Source organism: Fusarium flagelliforme (genome assembly GCF_020744385.1).
Source record: "Fusarium flagelliforme strain FIESC 12 MPI-CAGE-AA-0113 chromosome Unknown B0J16scaffold_1, whole genome shotgun sequence".
Taxonomy (NCBI): Eukaryota; Fungi; Ascomycota; class Sordariomycetes; order Hypocreales; family Nectriaceae; genus Fusarium; species Fusarium flagelliforme.
Genome location: NW_025763503.1, coordinates 5,278,498 through 5,297,610, shown reverse-complemented (window position 1 = coordinate 5,297,610; position 19,113 = coordinate 5,278,498). Strand labels below are relative to the sequence as shown.

The 19,113-nt window shown below is 50.3% G+C and overlaps 5 protein-coding genes across 5 annotated transcripts; 3 read left to right on the top strand and 2 right to left on the bottom strand.

Annotated features, from left to right (window-relative positions):
• The first annotated feature begins 68 nt into the window (after window positions 1-68).
• On the top strand, window positions 69-1,912 carry B0J16DRAFT_32420 (uncharacterized protein). Its single transcript, XM_046125815.1, has one exon. It carries the CDS (start codon window positions 548-550, stop codon window positions 1,631-1,633), a length of 1,086 nt encoding a protein of 361 aa, XP_045989649.1. The 5' UTR covers window positions 69-547; the 3' UTR covers window positions 1,634-1,912.
• Window positions 1,913-2,519: 607 nt separating this feature from the next.
• On the top strand, window positions 2,520-3,482 carry B0J16DRAFT_32517 (uncharacterized protein). Its single transcript, XM_046125868.1, has one exon. The coding sequence runs from the start codon at window positions 2,967-2,969 to the stop codon at window positions 3,321-3,323; it is 357 nt and encodes a 118-aa protein (XP_045989648.1). The 5' UTR covers window positions 2,520-2,966; the 3' UTR covers window positions 3,324-3,482.
• A 652-nt stretch (window positions 3,483-4,134) lies between these two features.
• Window positions 4,135-6,868, bottom strand: B0J16DRAFT_378450 (kinase-like domain-containing protein; the record flags this gene model as incomplete). Its single annotated transcript, XM_046130921.1, has 4 exons — window positions 4,135-4,236; window positions 4,285-4,619; window positions 4,670-5,984; window positions 6,032-6,868. 4 exons carry the CDS (start codon window positions 6,866-6,868, stop codon window positions 4,135-4,137), a joined length of 2,589 nt encoding a protein of 862 aa, XP_045989647.1.
• Window positions 6,869-7,046: 178 nt separating this feature from the next.
• B0J16DRAFT_32530 (uncharacterized protein) lies at window positions 7,047-8,056 on the bottom strand. Its single transcript, XM_046125879.1, has 2 exons — window positions 7,757-8,056; window positions 7,047-7,593 (listed from the first exon to the last, which is right to left on the bottom strand). The coding sequence occupies exons 1-2, from the start codon at window positions 7,890-7,892 to the stop codon at window positions 7,226-7,228; spliced, it is 504 nt and encodes a 167-aa protein (XP_045989646.1). The 5' UTR covers window positions 7,893-8,056; the 3' UTR covers window positions 7,047-7,225.
• Window positions 8,057-13,198: 5,142 nt separating this feature from the next.
• B0J16DRAFT_260498 (uncharacterized protein) lies at window positions 13,199-19,045 on the top strand (the record flags this gene model as incomplete). The annotated part of the gene is made up of 7 exons (XM_046123250.1): window positions 13,199-13,789; window positions 13,840-16,096; window positions 16,146-17,074; window positions 17,502-17,605; window positions 17,658-18,000; window positions 18,100-18,183; window positions 18,233-19,045. The coding sequence occupies 7 exons, from the start codon at window positions 13,199-13,201 to the stop codon at window positions 19,043-19,045; spliced, it is 5,121 nt and encodes a 1,706-aa protein (XP_045989645.1).
• Window positions 19,046-19,113: the final 68 nt, after the last annotated feature.

Genomic DNA, 19,113 nt, shown 5'->3' with positions numbered 1-19,113 from the left:
GGCCCCCGCTGCACACCCTCCTTCGGCAAGCACTAAGAGCACCAGAGCCGCCAAAGTACAAGCAGATCCCTTTGATTCCAGCCCCAGCTGAAGTCATCTTTACTGCACTGCACCGTACCTTATCGCTTACCTTGCTACACCACACCCTTTCGCGGACATACCGCCACACTAAACTTGCGCCTAGCAAAGTCCCTTGCTCTGCGACCCTACACGCCAACTTCTACAAGAGGAAAAAATTAGTTTCGCCCCAGGCCTAGAGTTTTCTCTGCATTGCTAACTCTCCTCCTCCGCTTATACCTCCTCCACCTCCACAAACACTATCCGTGATTCACTTCGAGACCCACCTCCACTCGAGTATATATCGAGCTTCCCTGTGCCTATTCAACTCCCCTTTCATCATCCTCAGCCACCTCTCTTTTTCCTCTCTTTCACTTCAACCGATCGTGTCCTGAGGTCACCTTGAATATATAACTTCTTCTTCACCAATTCTACTATATATCCAACCCCTTCATCACAAGTTCCTACTTACACCACCGCAATAATCATCATGTCTTTCGCCGCTCGCAGCGCCCTTCGCCTCACTCGGGCTGCTGCCCCTGCTGTTCCCAGAAACACTGCACGATGCTTCTCAGCCACTCGTGTGCTGCGTGTTAACGACACAGACATGAAGAAGAATGTCGTTCGTGAGAAGGAGATTCCTGTCACCGTTTATGCTGCTGGACACGGCACCGGCGACAAACATACTGTCAATGTATCCGACGCCGCTGCTCGCATTCCCAACGAGTCTCCTGTCCCTGCACCTGACAGCGACGCTGTTCAGCCTCTCACCCGCAAGACATTTGAGCAGCTCCCCCAGACCATGCGCAACATGAGCGTTTACGGAAAGACAATCGTTCTCACTGGTGCCGCCCGTGGTCTTGGCAACTACATGGCTCGCGCCTGTGCTGAGGCCGGTGCCAAGAACATCATTCTCTTTGATGCCAACCAGGAGCTCGGTGACCAAGCTGCAGCTGAGCTCCATGACAAGACTGGTCTCCCTGTCGCTTTCTACAAGGTTGACGTCCGTGACGGCGCTGCCATCAATGCTGCTGTCGATGAGGTTGTTGAGAATTACGGTGCCCCCGATGTTCTCGTCAACTCTGCCGGCATCGCCGATTCCAACATCAAGGCTGAGACATACGATCCCGCCATGTTCCGCCGTCTTATCGACATCAACCTCACTGGATCTTTCCTCATGTCCCAGGCTGTTGGTCGTGCCATGATGGCCGCTGGAAAGCCTGGTAGCATCATCCTTGTTGCATCAATGTCTGGTTCCATTGTCAACTTCCCCCAGGAGCAGAGCTGCTACAACGCCTCCAAGGCTGGTGTCATCCAACTTGGCAAGTCTCTTGCTGCGGAGTGGGCCAAGTATGACATTCGAGTCAACTGCATCTCTCCCGGATACATGGACACTGCTCTCAACCGAGTGCCCGCTCTCGACGCACAGAAGAAGATCTGGAAGTCTCTCACTCCCCAGAACCGCCTCGGCAACGTCGACGAGCTCAACGGCCTTTGCATCTTCCTGGCCTCCGACTCTTCTAAGTTCATGACTGGTTCCAACTGCATCATCGACGGTGGCTACACATGCTACTAAGCAATGCTTGGATCATGATTACGAAATGGTTTCTGGGAAGGGTTTCTGGGAATACCTGAGCGATATGACCTGCTTTTCTTTGTTTGGAGTTCAGGAATGGATTGATGACCTTTTTCTCGGGAATGGCCAAAACAAAAGGAATGGTGTGACGATAAACTAGACACAGCTCTGGATATCATAGAGCAGATGTTTGCCTGCATTAGACGCAGAGCAACGTGATCCAAAACAAGGATCGAATTAATAGCCATTGGCATTCTAATCTTAACAAACTGTTTACTCTATCTTGTAGTGATGTACAACATGAGCCATGTTTAGACTTTCGGGTAACGGACTACCTAGATCAGATCGTGAGCGCTAACAGAATGTCGCTTGTTTAGATGGACCTCAGCGGATCGTGACTTTACAATGTCAAACCACGTGCAATCCAATCTTATCAGTCCACCCATGCACGTCAATCGATCATCGCATGCTCCCGAGCAGCCAATCACGATACCACTTCCAAGTTGAAAACGGCAATACAGTCTGAGCCAATGAGTCGCTCCAGGTTGTGCTCACCGCTTCAAAAGGTGATCAAAACCGGGTCGTGGATATCGACCAACCTTTTTAATTTATGCTTGCCAGCACAGAAGGCGGTGGAGAACATGGCCTCATCATAACATGGGGAAATAGGGGAACAGTCACAACCCCAAAATTCGATGTACCAGAGACAGTGACTTGAGTAATAACTCGAATGATGCAGGAACCGAGACACGCATACACAGATTCGTGCTGCAAAATCCATACCGACTTGCACGAAAAATAGCAATCAATGTATTGATTGAATCCAGTTAGTCATAGATTTATCTCAGTAGCATATTTAAAGCCAACAAACCAAGGCCCTACACGTTCCAAGGATCTGACGCAAGACACCTAAACTTACAACGAATACCTAGGCCAAGTAAGTTATCACGGGGAGCCAGCCCCGAGGTGCCACCTCAGACCGCATCGTTGTTCCGGCTCATGAGACGGACTGTTTTAGGAGGTGGGCATGGGTGTATGAGGTAATGACCCAAAAGAAGGTAAATGTCTTAAAAGGCGCGGTCTATAACTTCTGTTTTCTTTCCACCATCACTCTCATTCATATCAACTTCAAAGCATCAGAACAAACGCTCAATATTTTCAACTACAAACGCTCCTTTTCATCTACAATCATTTTATCAACTCTAAAGTTGAACTATCAAATCAACCTTCTATCAACACTATAGCTGGGCCATCAAATCACCCTTCTATCAACTCCAAAGTCGGGCTATCAAATCATCATCCTTATATCAACATAACAACAACATCTGCCAACATGCAACTCGTCTGCATCCCTTCCACCACCCTCAGTCGCGCCGCGCGGGCCCTGCGCAATCGCCTTCTCAGCTCAAAGTCTCTCCTCCCCGCCCGCGCTGCAGCTGCATCGTTTAGGAATTCAATACCACGGTCTTCGGCTTTCCACTCGCCATCCCACGGCAAACTCAAACACCAAGTGCAACCTGCAGCGCTTGGTACGGTTGCCGTGCTTGGTAATGGACTGCCCCTAGGCATAGACTCCCACGCAATTGCGAGGGAAAGCCAGGGTCGCTCCAGAGCTGGAAAGCAAATAAGCTCCTTCTACCAGCAATGGGAACACGGGAGCTTCATGATCAGAAAGAGCAGGGTTCTTTAAACTTTAAAGATGGCTGGGACAGCATGGGTACATCGATCTGCCCGACTGGTTGATTTTGCGTTGTTGTGTTTGCATCAAGTGCTGGTTACTTGTTGGCTGCGCTTTCTTGGCTAGGATGGTTGATGACGACCGTTATGATTTTTATGTTAGTACGAACATACTCCTTAGGAGTGATATCTAGAACAAAAAAGATTGCCGTTTTTGTATGGTCACTTTAGACACACATACACATTTCCCAACATCCACGAAGTACCAAGTGAACAGAGTAGAGCAAACGATTTTTTTATGATTCAAAGCTGGTGAGGAGAGGGTCAGGTCTAGTAACGTAACAGACCAAACCTCGAGTGTGAACTCGATGTGCAAGAAACAGTTCGTATGCAGGGGTATATCCAGCGTGTCATTTCTATGTGCTGCCAGGCATCATGATGGTGTCCGCCTGCTGGCACCTTTTTCTGTTTTTTTCTCTTCTTGCCATGGGTCGAACTTGGCGACTCCATGTGCATAGAATAACATAGACCCAAGCCTTTGTAGGCATGGTGGCAATTCCAACTTCCAGATGCAAGGCCTGCTATGATAGTTGAATGATTTGTGCAAGAAAAATGGTCATTAGATAATTGGGAATCAGAATCGTGATCAGGGACACATCAAGGTCCACTTGGTTTGTTCTCAAGTTGTCACAAGACAACGGAACATTGCCGACGTGTCGACACGTCGATCATCGTCTGAAAAACGCTGGGAATCGGTGGAATATTCTCTCCCGTTTCACCATGACAGGAGAGTACGGGGGAGGAACGGTTCGCACGGGGGGTACCTACTGCCCCTTGCGAGCCTTTTCTTGCGCCCTTTGTTCTCGAGCAGCTCGTACCAGGGGAGAAAGTTGAACGAGATCAACACAGCCCTTCATGAATTCGTGCTAGAAAAGAGTTAGCAACCGCTACCAAGATTCGATGAATAAACTTACCCTTAGCAGATCATGAGCACTGGCTCGCTTCTCGGGGTCCACCTTGAGTGCAAAGTACAGGAAGTCCTTGAAAACGGGTGACAGATCCTGCTCATTCTTGATATGAGGAGTTCCGTTGGTGGCAATCAGCCACAGAGCACGCAAAGGAGACTCGGTCAGGTATGGCGGCTCGCCTTCTATCATTTCGATTGCCATGATACCCAAAGACCAGATATCAACCTTGCGTCCGTACTCTTTTCTTGTGACGACTTCAGGAGCCATCCAGTAAGGCGTTCCGACCATTGTCGTTCGCTTGTTTTGGGCCTCGTTGATAGTGGCACAGAATCCGAAATCGGCTGCTACAGTTAGACATGGTATCAAAACGAAAGGAATTGTGGGCACTCACTCAGCTTGATCTTGCCCTCCATGGAAAGCAAAATGTTGTCAGACTTGATATCTCGATGGATAACACCCTTGGAATGCAGGTGCTGCAGACCTAGAAGTGTCTCGCGACACACCGAAGCAATCTGACCCTCGGACATGATGTTGAAGGTGACAACATCCGTAAGGCTGCCTCCCTCCATGAACTCCATGACGACCCAAAGCTCGCCGCCGCACAAATAGCTGTCGATAAAGTTGACGATATTGGGATGTGAGCTATCCTTCATCACAAGAATCTCGTTGATAATCAGGTCCTTCTTAGGTTGCTGCTCGAGATTCATCTGCTTGATAGCCACCAGACGGTTTGTACCACGCTCATGACCAGTGAAAACACCTCCAGAAGCACCCTGGCCAATCTTGTTAAATCCGCGGTAAATATCTCGAGGATCACCTTCGCTGCAGATACGCTTCAGGGAGGCGATAATATCGATGCCTGCGCTCTGGCGAGCTCGGTGTCGTGGTCTAGCTCCAGGCACAGCGGCCTGAGGAGCTTGCTGGCGGGAAGCACTGTGCATGCCGTTGGGCTGGCCATATCCAGGAGCAGCCTGAACGTTCGGGTTCTGGTGGTGATGGTGGTTAGGAGCTCGTTTGCTGGGCGCACGGCCAATTCCGCCAGACATAGCGGCTTGAGCCTGGGCCATAGCCTGCTCTTGCTGCTGCTGCATCAGTTGTTGCTGGTAGGCGGCGGCCTGAGCCTGGGCGAGTTGCGGGTTGGGTTGAGGAGCAGTAGGGGCGTATGTTGGTCCAGTAGCTCGGGAGTTGGACCTTGAACGGTGCTCTTCGGGGAGCATAGGGCCGGCATCCTTGGATGGGCCGTAGGACTCGTCGCCAGACTGGGACATACCGATGCCAGAGTCTTTGGTCGCATAAGTGCCATGAGGCATATGTCGGTTGCCCATGCTGACGGGCGGCTTCGGGGCCGGGCGGCTGGGCATCAAGTCTTTCCCAACCTGACCTCGAGGTACAGGTGGTGGTGCTCGGGGATTCTCAAAACTTCCTTCATGATTGACAGTTGGAAACCTGGCGTTCGTAGGTGAAATATTGGTTGGTGACATACCCATATAGTTTGACGGGTACATGCCCGGTGATGCTGCAGCTGCCGGAGAGGTAGCATACTGGCCAGCATGATGGAATTTCTCGAGGACTTGGTCCTCCGGAGGTCTTTCTGTGGTTTCTTTGTAGAACTGTAGAATATCAACCATAGTTTGCGGGTTCTCTCGTCTTTCCTTTTCAGGAATTCCACTTTCGTTGATAAGTCGCTGCCATTCTTTCGGCAAACCCTAGACGTTGTTAATAGATAGAGCAACAAAGGCATGGAAATACTGACTGTGAATTGGCCCGTAGAGCTATCGTAACCCACATGGGTAACGTGCACGGGATTTTCAGGCGCAGAGATAACTGGCTTCTTGGGCGATCCTACCAAACTGTTCATGAAGCCAGAAAAGCCCGACTTCTTACGTAGAACAGCAGGCTTGGAATCTTTGCCATCGTCGGAATATCGTTTGGGGTTGACGGAGGGGCCGTCGGTTGGAGCTCTGGGGCCAAGGCCCTTCTCTGTCATTGTCGAGTCCATCGCAGAGAAGCTGTTTGCTGTTCGTAGAGCAGGACTCGCAATCTTGGCGTCTGCGGGCGCCTTGACAATCTGGGGCGGGAAGTGACGGGGAGCAGGAGCTTGAGATTTTGGACTGGGAATCTTTATGGATTCAATACTGCTCAAAAGGCCGGCGCCGTCAAAAGGAGCGCCGATCAGGTCGTCGTGAATACCAGGACTATTGAGTGGGCGTAGATGAGAATCGGAAAGACGGTCGGAGTGATGAGGGACAGGCGCCCAATAATTAGCAGGGGTTAAATCGCCCTGAGGTGAGATGGGCGATGGAACGGGTCTTAGGGTGTTGTTGGCGGATAATTGAGGATGAGATCGATCAGAGTCTTGCCAGTCGGCCACGGTCGCGGGGTTGGAGCGGGCTGGGGGAGCGCTGGGGGCCCTCTTCAGGCTTTGGGAACTGCGTTTGCTCTCGAGGGACTGGGCGTCGAAGGCACCACCATCGAAAGTAGAGGAGGATCGACCGAAGTAGGAGGGAGGTTTCTTAATGAGTTTGCGACGATGTGAAGTTGCGGTATGAGCGGACGCAGACGACGCAGAGGTATATCCGGTGCCGTCCATGATCCAACGGCAGCAAGAGCAGCCTGGGCGACTGACGAGTTGGGGGGGAGGGGGGCCCTCGGGGCTAAGAAAAAAAAGGCCTGCCTTGGACGGCTCGGGCTAAGGTACCGTGCTGTACTGTACTCCTGTTAGGTACGGATTTTTTTTTTTAGGGACGGGACTGGATGGATGTGATGGGTCAAGCAGGTGGAGGAGGACTAAGCAGAAACCGAAACAGACACAGGGCAGGGTGTGGGTGCAAGGAACAGAAGTGAGAGGATAGGATGTGATGCGACGTGATGCAGTGCAGTGCGGTGCGCGCAGGTCCGGTTTGGGGTCTCTTATTCAGAGGCCCTCGAAGGTCTTTCAGAAGGGTCACTAATCAAGGGGGAGAACGAACCAACGATGCAGGCCAAACAATGGCAAGGCTAAGCAGCAGAGTAGATGCAAGAGTAGACGGGGACTGGGGACACAACGCGGGGGTGGTTTTGTGGTGTGTGGTGTGTATTGTAGAGCCCAAGCCCAATGATTGTATTGTGCTGTATTGAGCTGTAGCGTATGTAGTGTTATCCGGTTGTATTGTTTGTATCGTGTGGTGGCGGTTAGACTGGCTCTGGAGTCTGGAGTATGGGCTGGGTGGTCCTGCAAGTGAATTCTTAAATTACTTGCTTTTGCCCTGCTTCGTTTCTGTTTCGTAGTAATGTAGCTTTTGCTTTTGATTCTGTTCTGGGAAACCTGCCCGGTGACTTCATAAGAAAAAAAGGGTAAGCCTGGGATAGGTAGGATAGGGATAAGTGGGTTGGGGGAAATCAAGTTCTGGGGGAGAGAGAGGGAAGAAGAAACATAAGAACAGAACAGAGAAGCAAAGAAACGATGCGATGCAATGCAAAAGGATGTATGTACACTCACACTGTGTTGTACTCTGCTCCCAATCCAATTCAAGGGGAACGAACAAGCAAACGAACAAGAAAAAGGGTGAGAGAGTGAGATGAATCGGAATGCGGGAGTGGATTGGGTTGCGGGACGAGATATTACACTGTCGCATGCATGGAGGCCCTTGGTAATGGTTCTGGTTCCATTCCCAAATATTGTGATACAAACGGCGGGGGCCCTCAATTACTCACTGAACAGCGCCTAATACTGGAAGACTTAGTACCTAAAGTACAGTCTGTGCCTTACAGTGCTGGCCTTAATTAATTATCAGGACCTCTTACTTCGAACGGGGGTGACACTGTTGCAAGAAAAGGGCTCTCCTAGAAAGAAACGTTTATTTACTGTTGATCCTGAATCAAAAAAATATACCGTTCGGATAACTGGAATTGGGGTCCTGATTAGCGAGGTGGTTTAGAAACAACCTAGACATAAGAAAGGCCCATGCTTAATGAAGGGTTCAACGTGGATGAATGTCTGAGCACCAGGAGAAAAAACTATTGTTTGATAAGACTTGCCAATTCACTCTTGCCTTGTTGGTCACTAACAAGTTATTTACAGTATAGGTCCGTTTCCGAGAAGACTCATAGGTATGGCTGATGCCACTCTAATTGGGTTTATGATAGGCAGGGCACCGAGTAAATGGCTTGGACCCTTGACCCCAGCGCATTGGGTTAAGGTAGGTACGACAGTAAGATACTTACGATCTGCAGAGCGGGCCACTCAATGCAAAGGTACCGTAGCGTTCCTTGGCAGACGCTGGCTGGTCTTGGTCGTGCCCTGGTAGTGACTTTGACTTTGCCAGACCAACTCAACTCCCGGCCTTTGGTGAAAGTCCCTTTTTTCCCCTAACTTAACCTAACGTTCCCCCCACTCCACTGTCGTTGCAACGCCATTGCCATCCATTGGATCTGTTGTCCCTCGGGCCGTTGGCGCGACTCGACAGTGTGAAAGCCTCTTGCCAGCACTTGGTGGTTGGACCACCAGCAATCAATCAATCAATCAATCAACCATGGATGGGATGGGATGGTATCACTGCATCCTAACCAGTTTCCCCTGAGCGCCTCGCTTCATTGACTGCCTGCCTGCCTCAGAATGACGACGCGGGAGAACTTAGATATGTTGACATACAATCAGCCTTCTCTGGTGTTTTGCACTGATTAAAGAGTTGCAATTCTGACACATGGTGGCTGCAGAAGGGAGACTGTGTTTGAGAGTGAATACCGGCAAGTTAATTTACTGCAGATAAATAAGTGGAAGGGTTTCGTCCAGTCCATCCATCTGTTTCCAGTTGAACCTTGCATGTCAGTCAGTTATCGACAGGCTTCAGTGAATCAATGACATATCTTGGCGACATGCGAAACCCGATTACACTTGCAGGTACTGCTCGTATTTCCGTTGCAGAATGCAGTTATCCCTCACGAGTAGTGATAGCATCAATATCGCGTCTTCAAGCATTGCAGCAGCAATTCATGGTCAGCCGTCCAATTATCGGAAGCATTATGTCATTTCATGGGAGAGCATATGAGTGCCAGGGTGCATGCGATATTGGACAGTGATTAATATGACTAACCACGTAATGAACGGGACAGTGAGGATACTGCACCCAGTATCTCTAACAAGCTGACCCTGAATAAGAACAGATTCTGATTCTGATTCTGACACTGATGGATACATGTCCTTCGCTATACCGTACTCACTTTACTATGCCGAGCATCGCGGTCCATAGAGTCCACTCCGATATAAGCGTGGTAACCAGTCACACACGGCTAGCTGGATGAGTTAGGTAGCATCTCAGCAATCAAGAGCTCAACTCATCACGATCAAGTGTGAGTGGATTTTACCAAAGATGCACGTTGAGTGGAGTTTTGGCTGCTCTCACACACACTCAAAGATTCACGGCATCAAGCAGAAGCTAGGGACCAAAGTTTAGCGGTCCTCAGCCAATCTCAAGCAACTGCAATCTTCTAAGAGCAGACTAGCACAGGCACAAGCTTGTCCTCGTGGGTCGGGGATGCTCGTGGCTGGTGGAGATAACCGACGGTTTTGAACAAGTCTTGTGGGAATCAAGCATTTACCCAGCCGTGGCTGGCTGGGCTTTGGACTGGGCAGACCCGTACTACTGGCTCTGATTTCTATCAGACACTATGCGTATGCCCATCGAGGATTGAGCTGGTTGGCTTCCGCTCCATTGAATGTTTAGTCGTCATTGCTTCTCAGTACAATATTTCAGCTGGAGAAAAGAAAGGAAGGAAGAAAGAAAGGAATAAAAAAAGAAGAAAAAAAGAAGAAAAATGCTCAGGTGCGGGGCTCTCAAAAGAAACCGCAATGTTGCGCCCAGTATTGGTACGCGGGCAGACCTCTTCAAACCCGATCCCTTCATCAACCATTGGTTTAGGTTGCTTAGTATTGATGTTGGACTTCCCACACCCTGTCTCGTCTGATTCATTGCTGAACAAGAGTGAATAGAAAAAGAAAAAAGACCCCGATCTGACACTCGATATTCGGATATCCAACGCTTCTACCCTGCCTCAACGTCTAAAAGAATTACACCATACCACTTAACCTAAACGCAAACATGTCCAATAGCCGTTGAAGCCACTATGAAGCTTCAACTATGGCTTACGCCTGATGGCGTTCTTGGTGCAAGCCACTGAGACCACCTCAATATCCATCAACTGCAAGCTATTGAAGTATGGACGGACAGTCTTCCCCAGCTTCGCGACAAGGCATTGCATTGGGCCATGCAATTGGGTTTGGCGATTGACGAGTTGCATCGAACAGAGACATACGTGAGCTCTAGGCTGGGCGGCTGGCTGCGTTTCAGAATTAATGCTAACATCACCATTCAACTACCGCCGACCTTGTAATCTCGATCTTGTGTCCTAGAGACAAAAGAAAAACCATCAATCATTTTAGCTCTGCAGGTTGCGCAAAGGATTACGGATCACTGCACAGAATTTTCCTTCAATACAGTACAAAGCTGACAGCGACAGCGACACAATGGATGCAATCATCGGTCGAGTACCAGGGGCCAACCTTGTAACGAGGGTGGAATTGTTCATGCTCTCGAAGATCCGGGTCAGTCGCCGCCTGCCCGCTTCTCACAGCAGGAGCAGGATAACTCAACCCTTGGCCCATGACCCCGTCGTACAACTCATCCAGACTAACAGCCAGCACTGATCGTAGGAATGCCCTCCTGCAGTCAACTAAAGGGGAAAAAGCGTGTACAGCGCATAACCTGCCAACCCATACGAACGCCTGCGGAGTCTTTTTTTCCTCAGCTTTGCTGTCGGTTGCATACGTGTTCGTGCCTGTTTGCATGTAATTGAGGCGATCGTCAACTAGAACTCACAGACTGGTCAGGCTGGTGGCAAAGAGGCTCAGGCCTCTATCGAATACCGGTGTGTTCGCTCGACCTGGCAAACTCTCAAAGAATTAAAAAGAAGATTCTTCAATCATCGCCGCTTGATTACAGACAACCGTAAACTCCAGGGATAAGTGGTCTACCCGAGAAATACAGATTGTAGCCACAGGGCTGATATGCATCAGCACCAGTGCTCTTCACGTCTTACCTCCCCGTATTCGAGAGGCGGGGGAACGGACTCGATCCAACAAAGTGAGACTACAAAAATCGAGAAAGTAAACATTGCTGTTGACTCACCAGCCAGTTAAATTACTTTGTCTCTTATGCTGTCAGTGGCCAGCATTTCGTATGCACCCATAAACCTTCAGATGGCCCAACAATAGCCATGATCTTACATGCTTTATACATATGTAGTTGAGTCGACTCAACATTATCCAGGTATAGGACAACTTCTATAGCACCTTGTCATAAGTCGGACGTTCAATTAATGCATACATATATACATCCAGCCATGGCCGCACCGCTATGCCTCAAAAGGATAGAAGGTGACATCTCCATTACAGTACCTGCAGTAGCTGACAATGCATCGTGAGGAACGCGACATGTGCAGACTGCCTGCATCAAACTCGGTCGCAGCTGGCACGATAGTTTGACCGGAACTGCTTCGCTCCGTAGCGAAACTGTACTGTGTGGGTGTGCTTCTAAAGGATGTGGATGCAGCACGACAGTTTATAAAAAAAGGTTCAGCATACAAAAGGAGTTGCAGGCTGACAAGTTGTAAATTCTAAACTCTTTGGCTACTGCACTTGCACACCAAAAGTCTTTTCGAGAACGACTCCAATAAGATCAGCTTTTATGACTGGTTACAGGTTTGACCAGACCGTCCGTCTATGACATAATGGGGCATTGAGGTGAAGTTGACACGGCCAGAATGCCAACGCTAGGTATTCTAAGAGCATCTTGAGCTCTGGGAGACTGTCACCAAGAAACGTTATGCTAGTCCGGACAACTGATACTGAACTTCACTACACATGGACATCTTCATCTTGCAGTACATTGGCAGTATAGAATCACTAGAACCGCTTGTCCTTTCTATATCATACCCATCCATTGATTGTTGCGCTAACAAATGCATTAATATGTTTGATTAGACAAACCTTGAAAAGCCCCATGCTCCCATCATTTATTCACTGCTAACAATTGGTTGTTGTTAAGTTGGGGATTTCCTTTGTCAGTGACTCGGTCAATTGCAGAATTAAGCTGCAGGTTTTCAACGTTGAGTTCCAAAAACCCATATCAAAGTTGAAAAAACAACCTATTAGAAAGCCAGGTGGCATCGCCTGAAGCGTAGTGCAGAAGTCTCACTTCTCGGAATAGACACACAGATCAATTCACAGGTATTTATTTATCAAACATTTTTGAAGACATCACCAAATTAGCCTCCCTCACATGTTTCTCCCCGTGATTGTTCAACCCCACTTCCCCTTTCAAGCTCTGCCTTTCCAGAAATCGCCTAGCGCCCGCTCACTCGGACAAGCTTCGCGTAAATTCTAGGTGAGTCCATGTAGGTCCCCTGCAGCAAGGGAAAGGTGGCCAACTGGAGCTACTTCGTGGGGAGAGCGCTCGTCTGGAGAAACTTCCACCTCACCCTCAACTTGTCCAACGACAAAACCCATCTTCACCCTTAAATCATCTTCTTCTTTGAGTCCGTCCCGTCATCTTTTCGGTCTACGGTCTCTAGCACAGCTCTGGTTCTCCCTTCTGGTTACCGGTTTCCATCGTCTGCTGTCTCTTGCACAATGTTCTAGAGACAAGACTCGCTATACATCTGATCATACCTCCTCTATCGATTCCTCAATTTTTTTTAAACAACTTTACCTGGCCGCAAGCTTCATTGCTCCCGTAGCCAATCGATCTTGGTAAGTTTCATACATGCACCATCATTGCAATTGATGTGCTTTCTATTCTTTTGGGCCCCTTTCTGACCTTGAACATCAGCTCATCTACTATCCCTGCCGACTTTAGCTTCACCGATTCCAACACAACCTCTCGCAATGGCTTCCGAAGCTCCTACTGGCGAGCTCTCTGCTGCTCAGAAGCTCATGCAGAAGCATGCCGAGGCTCCTCACCATGTAACTGTCGAGGATGCTCCTGATGAGGATCTCCCCATCCATACTCCTGCCGAGGCCTCTAGCTCCGCCGAAGCTCCCGCTCCCAAGCCTGCTCCTAAGCCTGCTTCCAAGACCCTCGATACTCAGTCACATGAGCTGTTCCCTGAGCTTGGTGCTCCCAAGGGTAAGGCCGCCAATGTTGCACCCATCTGGGGAGCTAAGACGGCCAACGGCGCCGCCTCCAACGGTGGCTCTCGTTCGTCTACTCCTGCTTCTGGAGCTGCCACTCCCAACAAGCCTATGGTCATCCCCGGTCGCAATGTCGAGACTGTCACTCTGGATCCTCAGTACATCATGCCTCGTGGTCAGCTGAAGAGACCTATCCCCGACATCATCAAGGATATCAACCGCAAGTCTCGTGCCAATGTCACCATGGCTACCTCTACCAACGGCCGCTACAAGTTTGATGCTACTGGTCCTCAGGATGTCGCTCAACAGGCGCTCAAGGATCTTGTTGCTCAGATCGGTACTCGAGTAAGTTTGTGTATACTTCCGGTCCTGTGAACTAGACTAACAACTGCCAGACTGCCATCAAAGTTCCCATTCCCCAGTCGACTCGTGCTCACATCATTGGCAAGGGAGGTTCTATGATCAAGGCTCTCCAGGAGAAGACCGGTGCCAAGATTCAGCTTCCCAAGGTCGACGAAAACAACCCCATCGATGAGGAGGATGACGATGCTACCATTGATGTCACCATTGAGGGTAATGCCCTTTCTGCTGCTTCTGCTCGAGATGAGATTCTCAAGATTGCCGGCGAGCGATCTGCCAATGTCCAGACTAAGGTTCGAGGCATTCCTACTGCTTTCTTCCCATTCATTGCTGGTCGAGAGAACGCTCTGGCTCAAGCCCTCGAAGAGGCCAACGGTGTTCAGATCCGAGTTCCTCCCATGCAGGCTTACTTCTCGGGCCAGAACCCTGTCACCGCTGTTCCTGACCAGTCTCCTGTTTTTGCCCCTGCTGGCAGCGAAGACAGCCACGTTCAGCTTGCTGGTGACCGTGCCGCCGTCCAGAAGGTGCGCGCTGAGATCGAGCGTCAAGTCGCTGAGCTCCACAAGCAACTTGCTGCTGAGCAATTGGCCATCCAGCGTGGTCGTCACCAGTTCATTATTGGTGACCGAGGTGTTGCAGTAGATGATTTCTTTCAACAAACTGGCTGTACCATCCTGCTGCCTAACGATGACGACGACGACGACACCGTTACCGTTATCGGACCTGCCGACCAGGTTAACGCCGGTCTGGAGAAGGCTATGGATTTGGCTATGGGTATGCAGATGTCCAACCTGGACATTGCTCGATTCCACCGCAGTGCTCCTGGTGGTGCTGCCATTCATGCTGGCAATGTCACACGATACCTCCGCCAGCGCAAGGAGATTGAACGTCTCGAGAAGCTCTACGAAACCCACATCAACACCCCCTTCTCTGAGGGTGGTGCTCTTCCCTGGGAGCTTTACTCTCGCGAGGGTAAGAACGCTATTCGTGCCCAGTCTGAAATCACTGGTATTATCAACGCTCAGCCTCCATCTCGCATGGCCTCTATCCCTGTTGATCCCTTCTTCCACCAGCACCTTCGCAACAACATTACTCGCCAGGTCAAGAACGATTATGGTGTTCAGGTTGTCGTGCCCGAGGCCTCGGAGAGCAACGTTCCTGTTCTCCTTGTTTTCGAGGGTCCTGACCCTGCTGATGGTCCTTACCAGCTGCCTCGCACCAAGCCGTCAGATGCTGAAGTCCGAGCTTTCAAGCAGGGGCTTGAAGATGCTCAGAAGCACATTCTCGACCTGATCAAGAAGCAGGAGGACATTACCAGTGCCACTCTCGATGTTCCGGCCAAGTACCATGAGAGACTTCGCCGATTCATCAAGAAGGAGCAGGAGAGCCGAAAGGCTGACCAAATTCCCGTCCGTGTTACCAAGGTCGGAACAAACATCACTCTTCGCGGTCCCACTTCCGCCGTGGAGTCTCTTGCCGCTAAAGCTAATGCCTTTGTTGAGCAAGAGAAGGAAGATGAGAAGGAACGTGGATTCACTCTCTCCTTTGACTTCCCTCAGAAGTACGCTAACCACCTGATTGGTAAGGGTGGTAGCAACATCCGTGAGCTTCGAGACCGCTTCGATGTCGAGATCCAGGTTCAGGATGGTAAGGTTGAGCTGAAGGGTCCCAAGGCCAAGGCTGAGACTGCCCGCTCCCACATTCAGAGTCTTGCCCGCACATTGGCAGATGAGACCACCCACACTTTGAAGATTGACCCCAAGTACCACAGGGAGTTGATCGGCGCTCAAGGAAGCCAGATCAACCGTCTGCAGACCCGCTACAAGGTCCACATCTTCTTCCCTCGATCTGCAAAGGCCGCGGATGAGGAGCAGTCTAATGCTGATGCTGAAGAGGGTGCTAAGCCTCGACGACAGCAGCCCGCTGACGAGGTTATCATCCGAGGTCCCAAGAAGGGAGCTGATGAGGCTCGTGATGAGATCTACTCTCTCCACAAGTATCTGGAGGAGCACGGAGCCACTGCTACTGTTCCTGTTCAGCAAAAGCAGGTCGGATCTCTGATTGGCCAGGGTGGTGCCGCTCTTGACGAGCTTCGCCAGATTACTGGAGCTAGAATCGACGTGCCCCAAGATCGGGACACTGACATTGTCGAGATCCAGATCAAGGGTACTGCTTCACAGGTTGCTAAGGCCAAGAAGGTTCTCGAGGAGAAGCGAGCTGTGTTTGACGACACTGTTGTTCGTACTCTCGATGTCGACAAGAAGTACCACAAGGCTCTCATTGGTGCTGGTGGTAAGTTTCATTCCCTTTGTGTCTACTTACTTTTACTAATTATGATCAGGTTCCAACCTCCGTGACATTGTTGTCAAGGCCGGTGGCTCTGACGACCGACGAGAGCTTGCCCGTACCATTCAGTTCCCCAAGCAGGAGGCTGATGGCAACACTATCAAGATTGAGGGCCGTACCGACGTCGTCGACAAGATTGTCCAACGTATTCAGGAGATCGTTAGTGAGCGTGAGAACCAGGTCACGGAGGTGGTTGATGTTCCTATCGAGAACCATCGCTCGCTTATCGGCCGTGGCGGTGACACCAAGCGCCAGCTTGAGTCCAAGTTTACCGTGTCGATCGATGTTCCTCGCCAAGGCGATGGCAAGACTGGTGTCAAGCTGACTGGCCGACCCGAGAATGTGGCAAAGGCAAAGGAGCACATTCAAGGACTTGTTCAGTCACAGCAAGGCGAGACCATCCAGGTTCCTCGCAACCTTCACCACTCCATTTCCAACGGTGGTCAGTTCTTCCGTCAGCTCCGTAACAACTACTCAGTGACTGTTGACCACGCCGGTCAACCTCTTCCTGCTAAGCCTGACTCTTCTACCCGTTCCAATGTCGGAGCTCTGCCTCTGATCACTGACGACGAGGATGCCAACTCTGAGGCTCACTCGTGGAAGGTTGTCCAGATTGATGCTGGTGATGATGGCGATTTCCCTTGGGTTCTTCGCGGTTCTCCTGAGAATGTTGGAAAGGCCAAGGATGCTATCGCCAAGGCTGTCGAGCAGGCGAAGAACAACGATGCTACCGGCTACCTTGTCCTCCCCGACCCTCGCACTTACCGACATGTCATCGGTCCCAACGGCTCCAAGGTCAACGCCATTCGCAAGGAGAGCAACTGCAAGATCCAGGTCCCTCGCGACCAGGCCAAGGATGAAGCTATTGAGATCATTGGAACTAAGGAAGGAGTTGAGATGGCCAAGGACCTCATCCTTGAAGCTGTTCGGGAAGGCAGCAACAAGACCCGGGATTAATGGTGAACGAGTTGAATGCGATGGTTTTTATTAAGGCCACGACAACAGATGGAGCATTGCCGGGAGAATGAATATTCACGTTAAAAGCAGAGTTTGAAGATTAAAATTATTGTAATGAAATAAAAAATAATGATGTCTCATATCTCATTTTCTGTTCCTTCGCTCTGTGCAACATGCTGATGTGCAGCTCTTATTCGTGTTCTTCGTGTTCGCGACGTAGTAGAGTGGAAATTAAGCATCAATTAAACTTATCACGTGCACGTCCTGGTGCTCCCAATCTATAGGACTGCAGAACATGTTAGACGTTTACACACCGCCCGCCTATACCTCTGTGTCTCTCCCATGTTGTAGGACCTAAGTCTGTTTTTACAAAGCCCATATCCTACGGATTGAGTACAGATCCGCCAAAATGGGTTCTCAATTGACACCCGCGACAGCCCCCTGGGACGCAGTCTCAGCTCAGGAGCAGCTCTTTGTCCTAATTACAGGCGCCAACAGGTTTGCTCTATAATCTGCCACCAAAACAAGCTTACAGCTAACAATTGTCAAGCGGAATTGGCCTTAGTATCGGAGAACGCCTCATCGACGAATTCCTTGCTACACGATCTTTGCGATCCCACCTTATCCTCATCCCTACCACACGATCTAAATCCAAGTCCTTGCAAACGATCAAGGCTCTTCGCGACTATGCACGAAAAGCGGCGCAAACTTCTAAATTGCTACGGTCGAGGGTCGGGAGCTCGTACCGCTGGGAGGACACTGTTGCGAGGGTGCATGTGCTGAGCTTGCAGGTTGACCTTTGCGACTTGCGCGGGGTATACGCCTTTGCGAATGCGCTGGTCCATGAACCAGTGAGCAACCCTGAAGGATTGGAGGGTGAATACCTACGGAATGTGCGTATTCCAAGACTGGATACTGTGGTTTTTAACGCTGCGTACGGAGGCTGGTCAGGGGTCAATTATCCCAAGGCCATATGGGTTATCTTGACCGAGGGGTTGGTGCAGTCTGTTACTTGGCCGAGTTACAAGATGGCGCTTCCTACGGCTCGCCTGAACGACAAGTCCAACTACAATTATGTGAGTTCAAATCTGGAAATCGAGGGTTCAATTGATTGACGTTATTTAGCCCAAGGAGCCGCCACTTGGCGAAGTCTTTACGGCATGTGTTTTCGGCCACTACGTACTAGCCCACGAACTTCTTCCTCTGCTTTGCCGGCAATCTGAAACCGAGACGCCGGGTCGCCTTGTTTGGTCCAGTAGTTTGGAAGCTATTGAACGTGTCCTGGATATGTCAGACTTTCAAGGCTTCCGATCCAAGGGACCGTACGAGTCCGCAAAGCGAGTGACCGACATTCTCTCCCTCACCGCGACCCTGCCTGCCACCCTACCTTCTTCAAGCCGCTTCTTTACACCCGATGACCCTGCTGAGGCCCGTGATAAGCCAATTCGACCGCGCATGTACTTGACCCACCCGGGTATTGTTGCTAGCACGCTGTTTCCTGTTCCCTGGTTTTTCATGTGGGCGTATGAGCTTGCGCTTTTGATAAGTCGTTGGATTGGTTCGCCCTGGCATAATACGGACAGCTATACGGGTGCCAAGTCTCCTGTCTGGATTGCCCTTCAGGAGCAATCTGCTCTTGACGAGATGGACGCCGAGCGCATCAAGTGGGGCAGCAGCTCAAACCGTCACATGCAAGTCGAAGTAAAGAAGACTGAAGTTGAAGGATGGGGCTGGGAGGGCAAGGTCGAAGACGCAGCGGCACTGGAGGCCGATACCGCTGTTGGTGTTTTCAAAAAGATTGCTGGACGAAAAAGGGGAGCTCGCGACGTGACCAAGGAAGATATCGTCAAGTTCGAGGAACTGGGCGCTGAGTCTTGGAAGAAAATGGAGGACATGCGATATGAATGGGAAAATATTCTGGGCGTCAAAAAGGCATAGGTTGGTTTCGGCAGCATAAGGTATAATCACTCACGGGGTACAGGACCCTATTGGCGTTGAATTAGAAA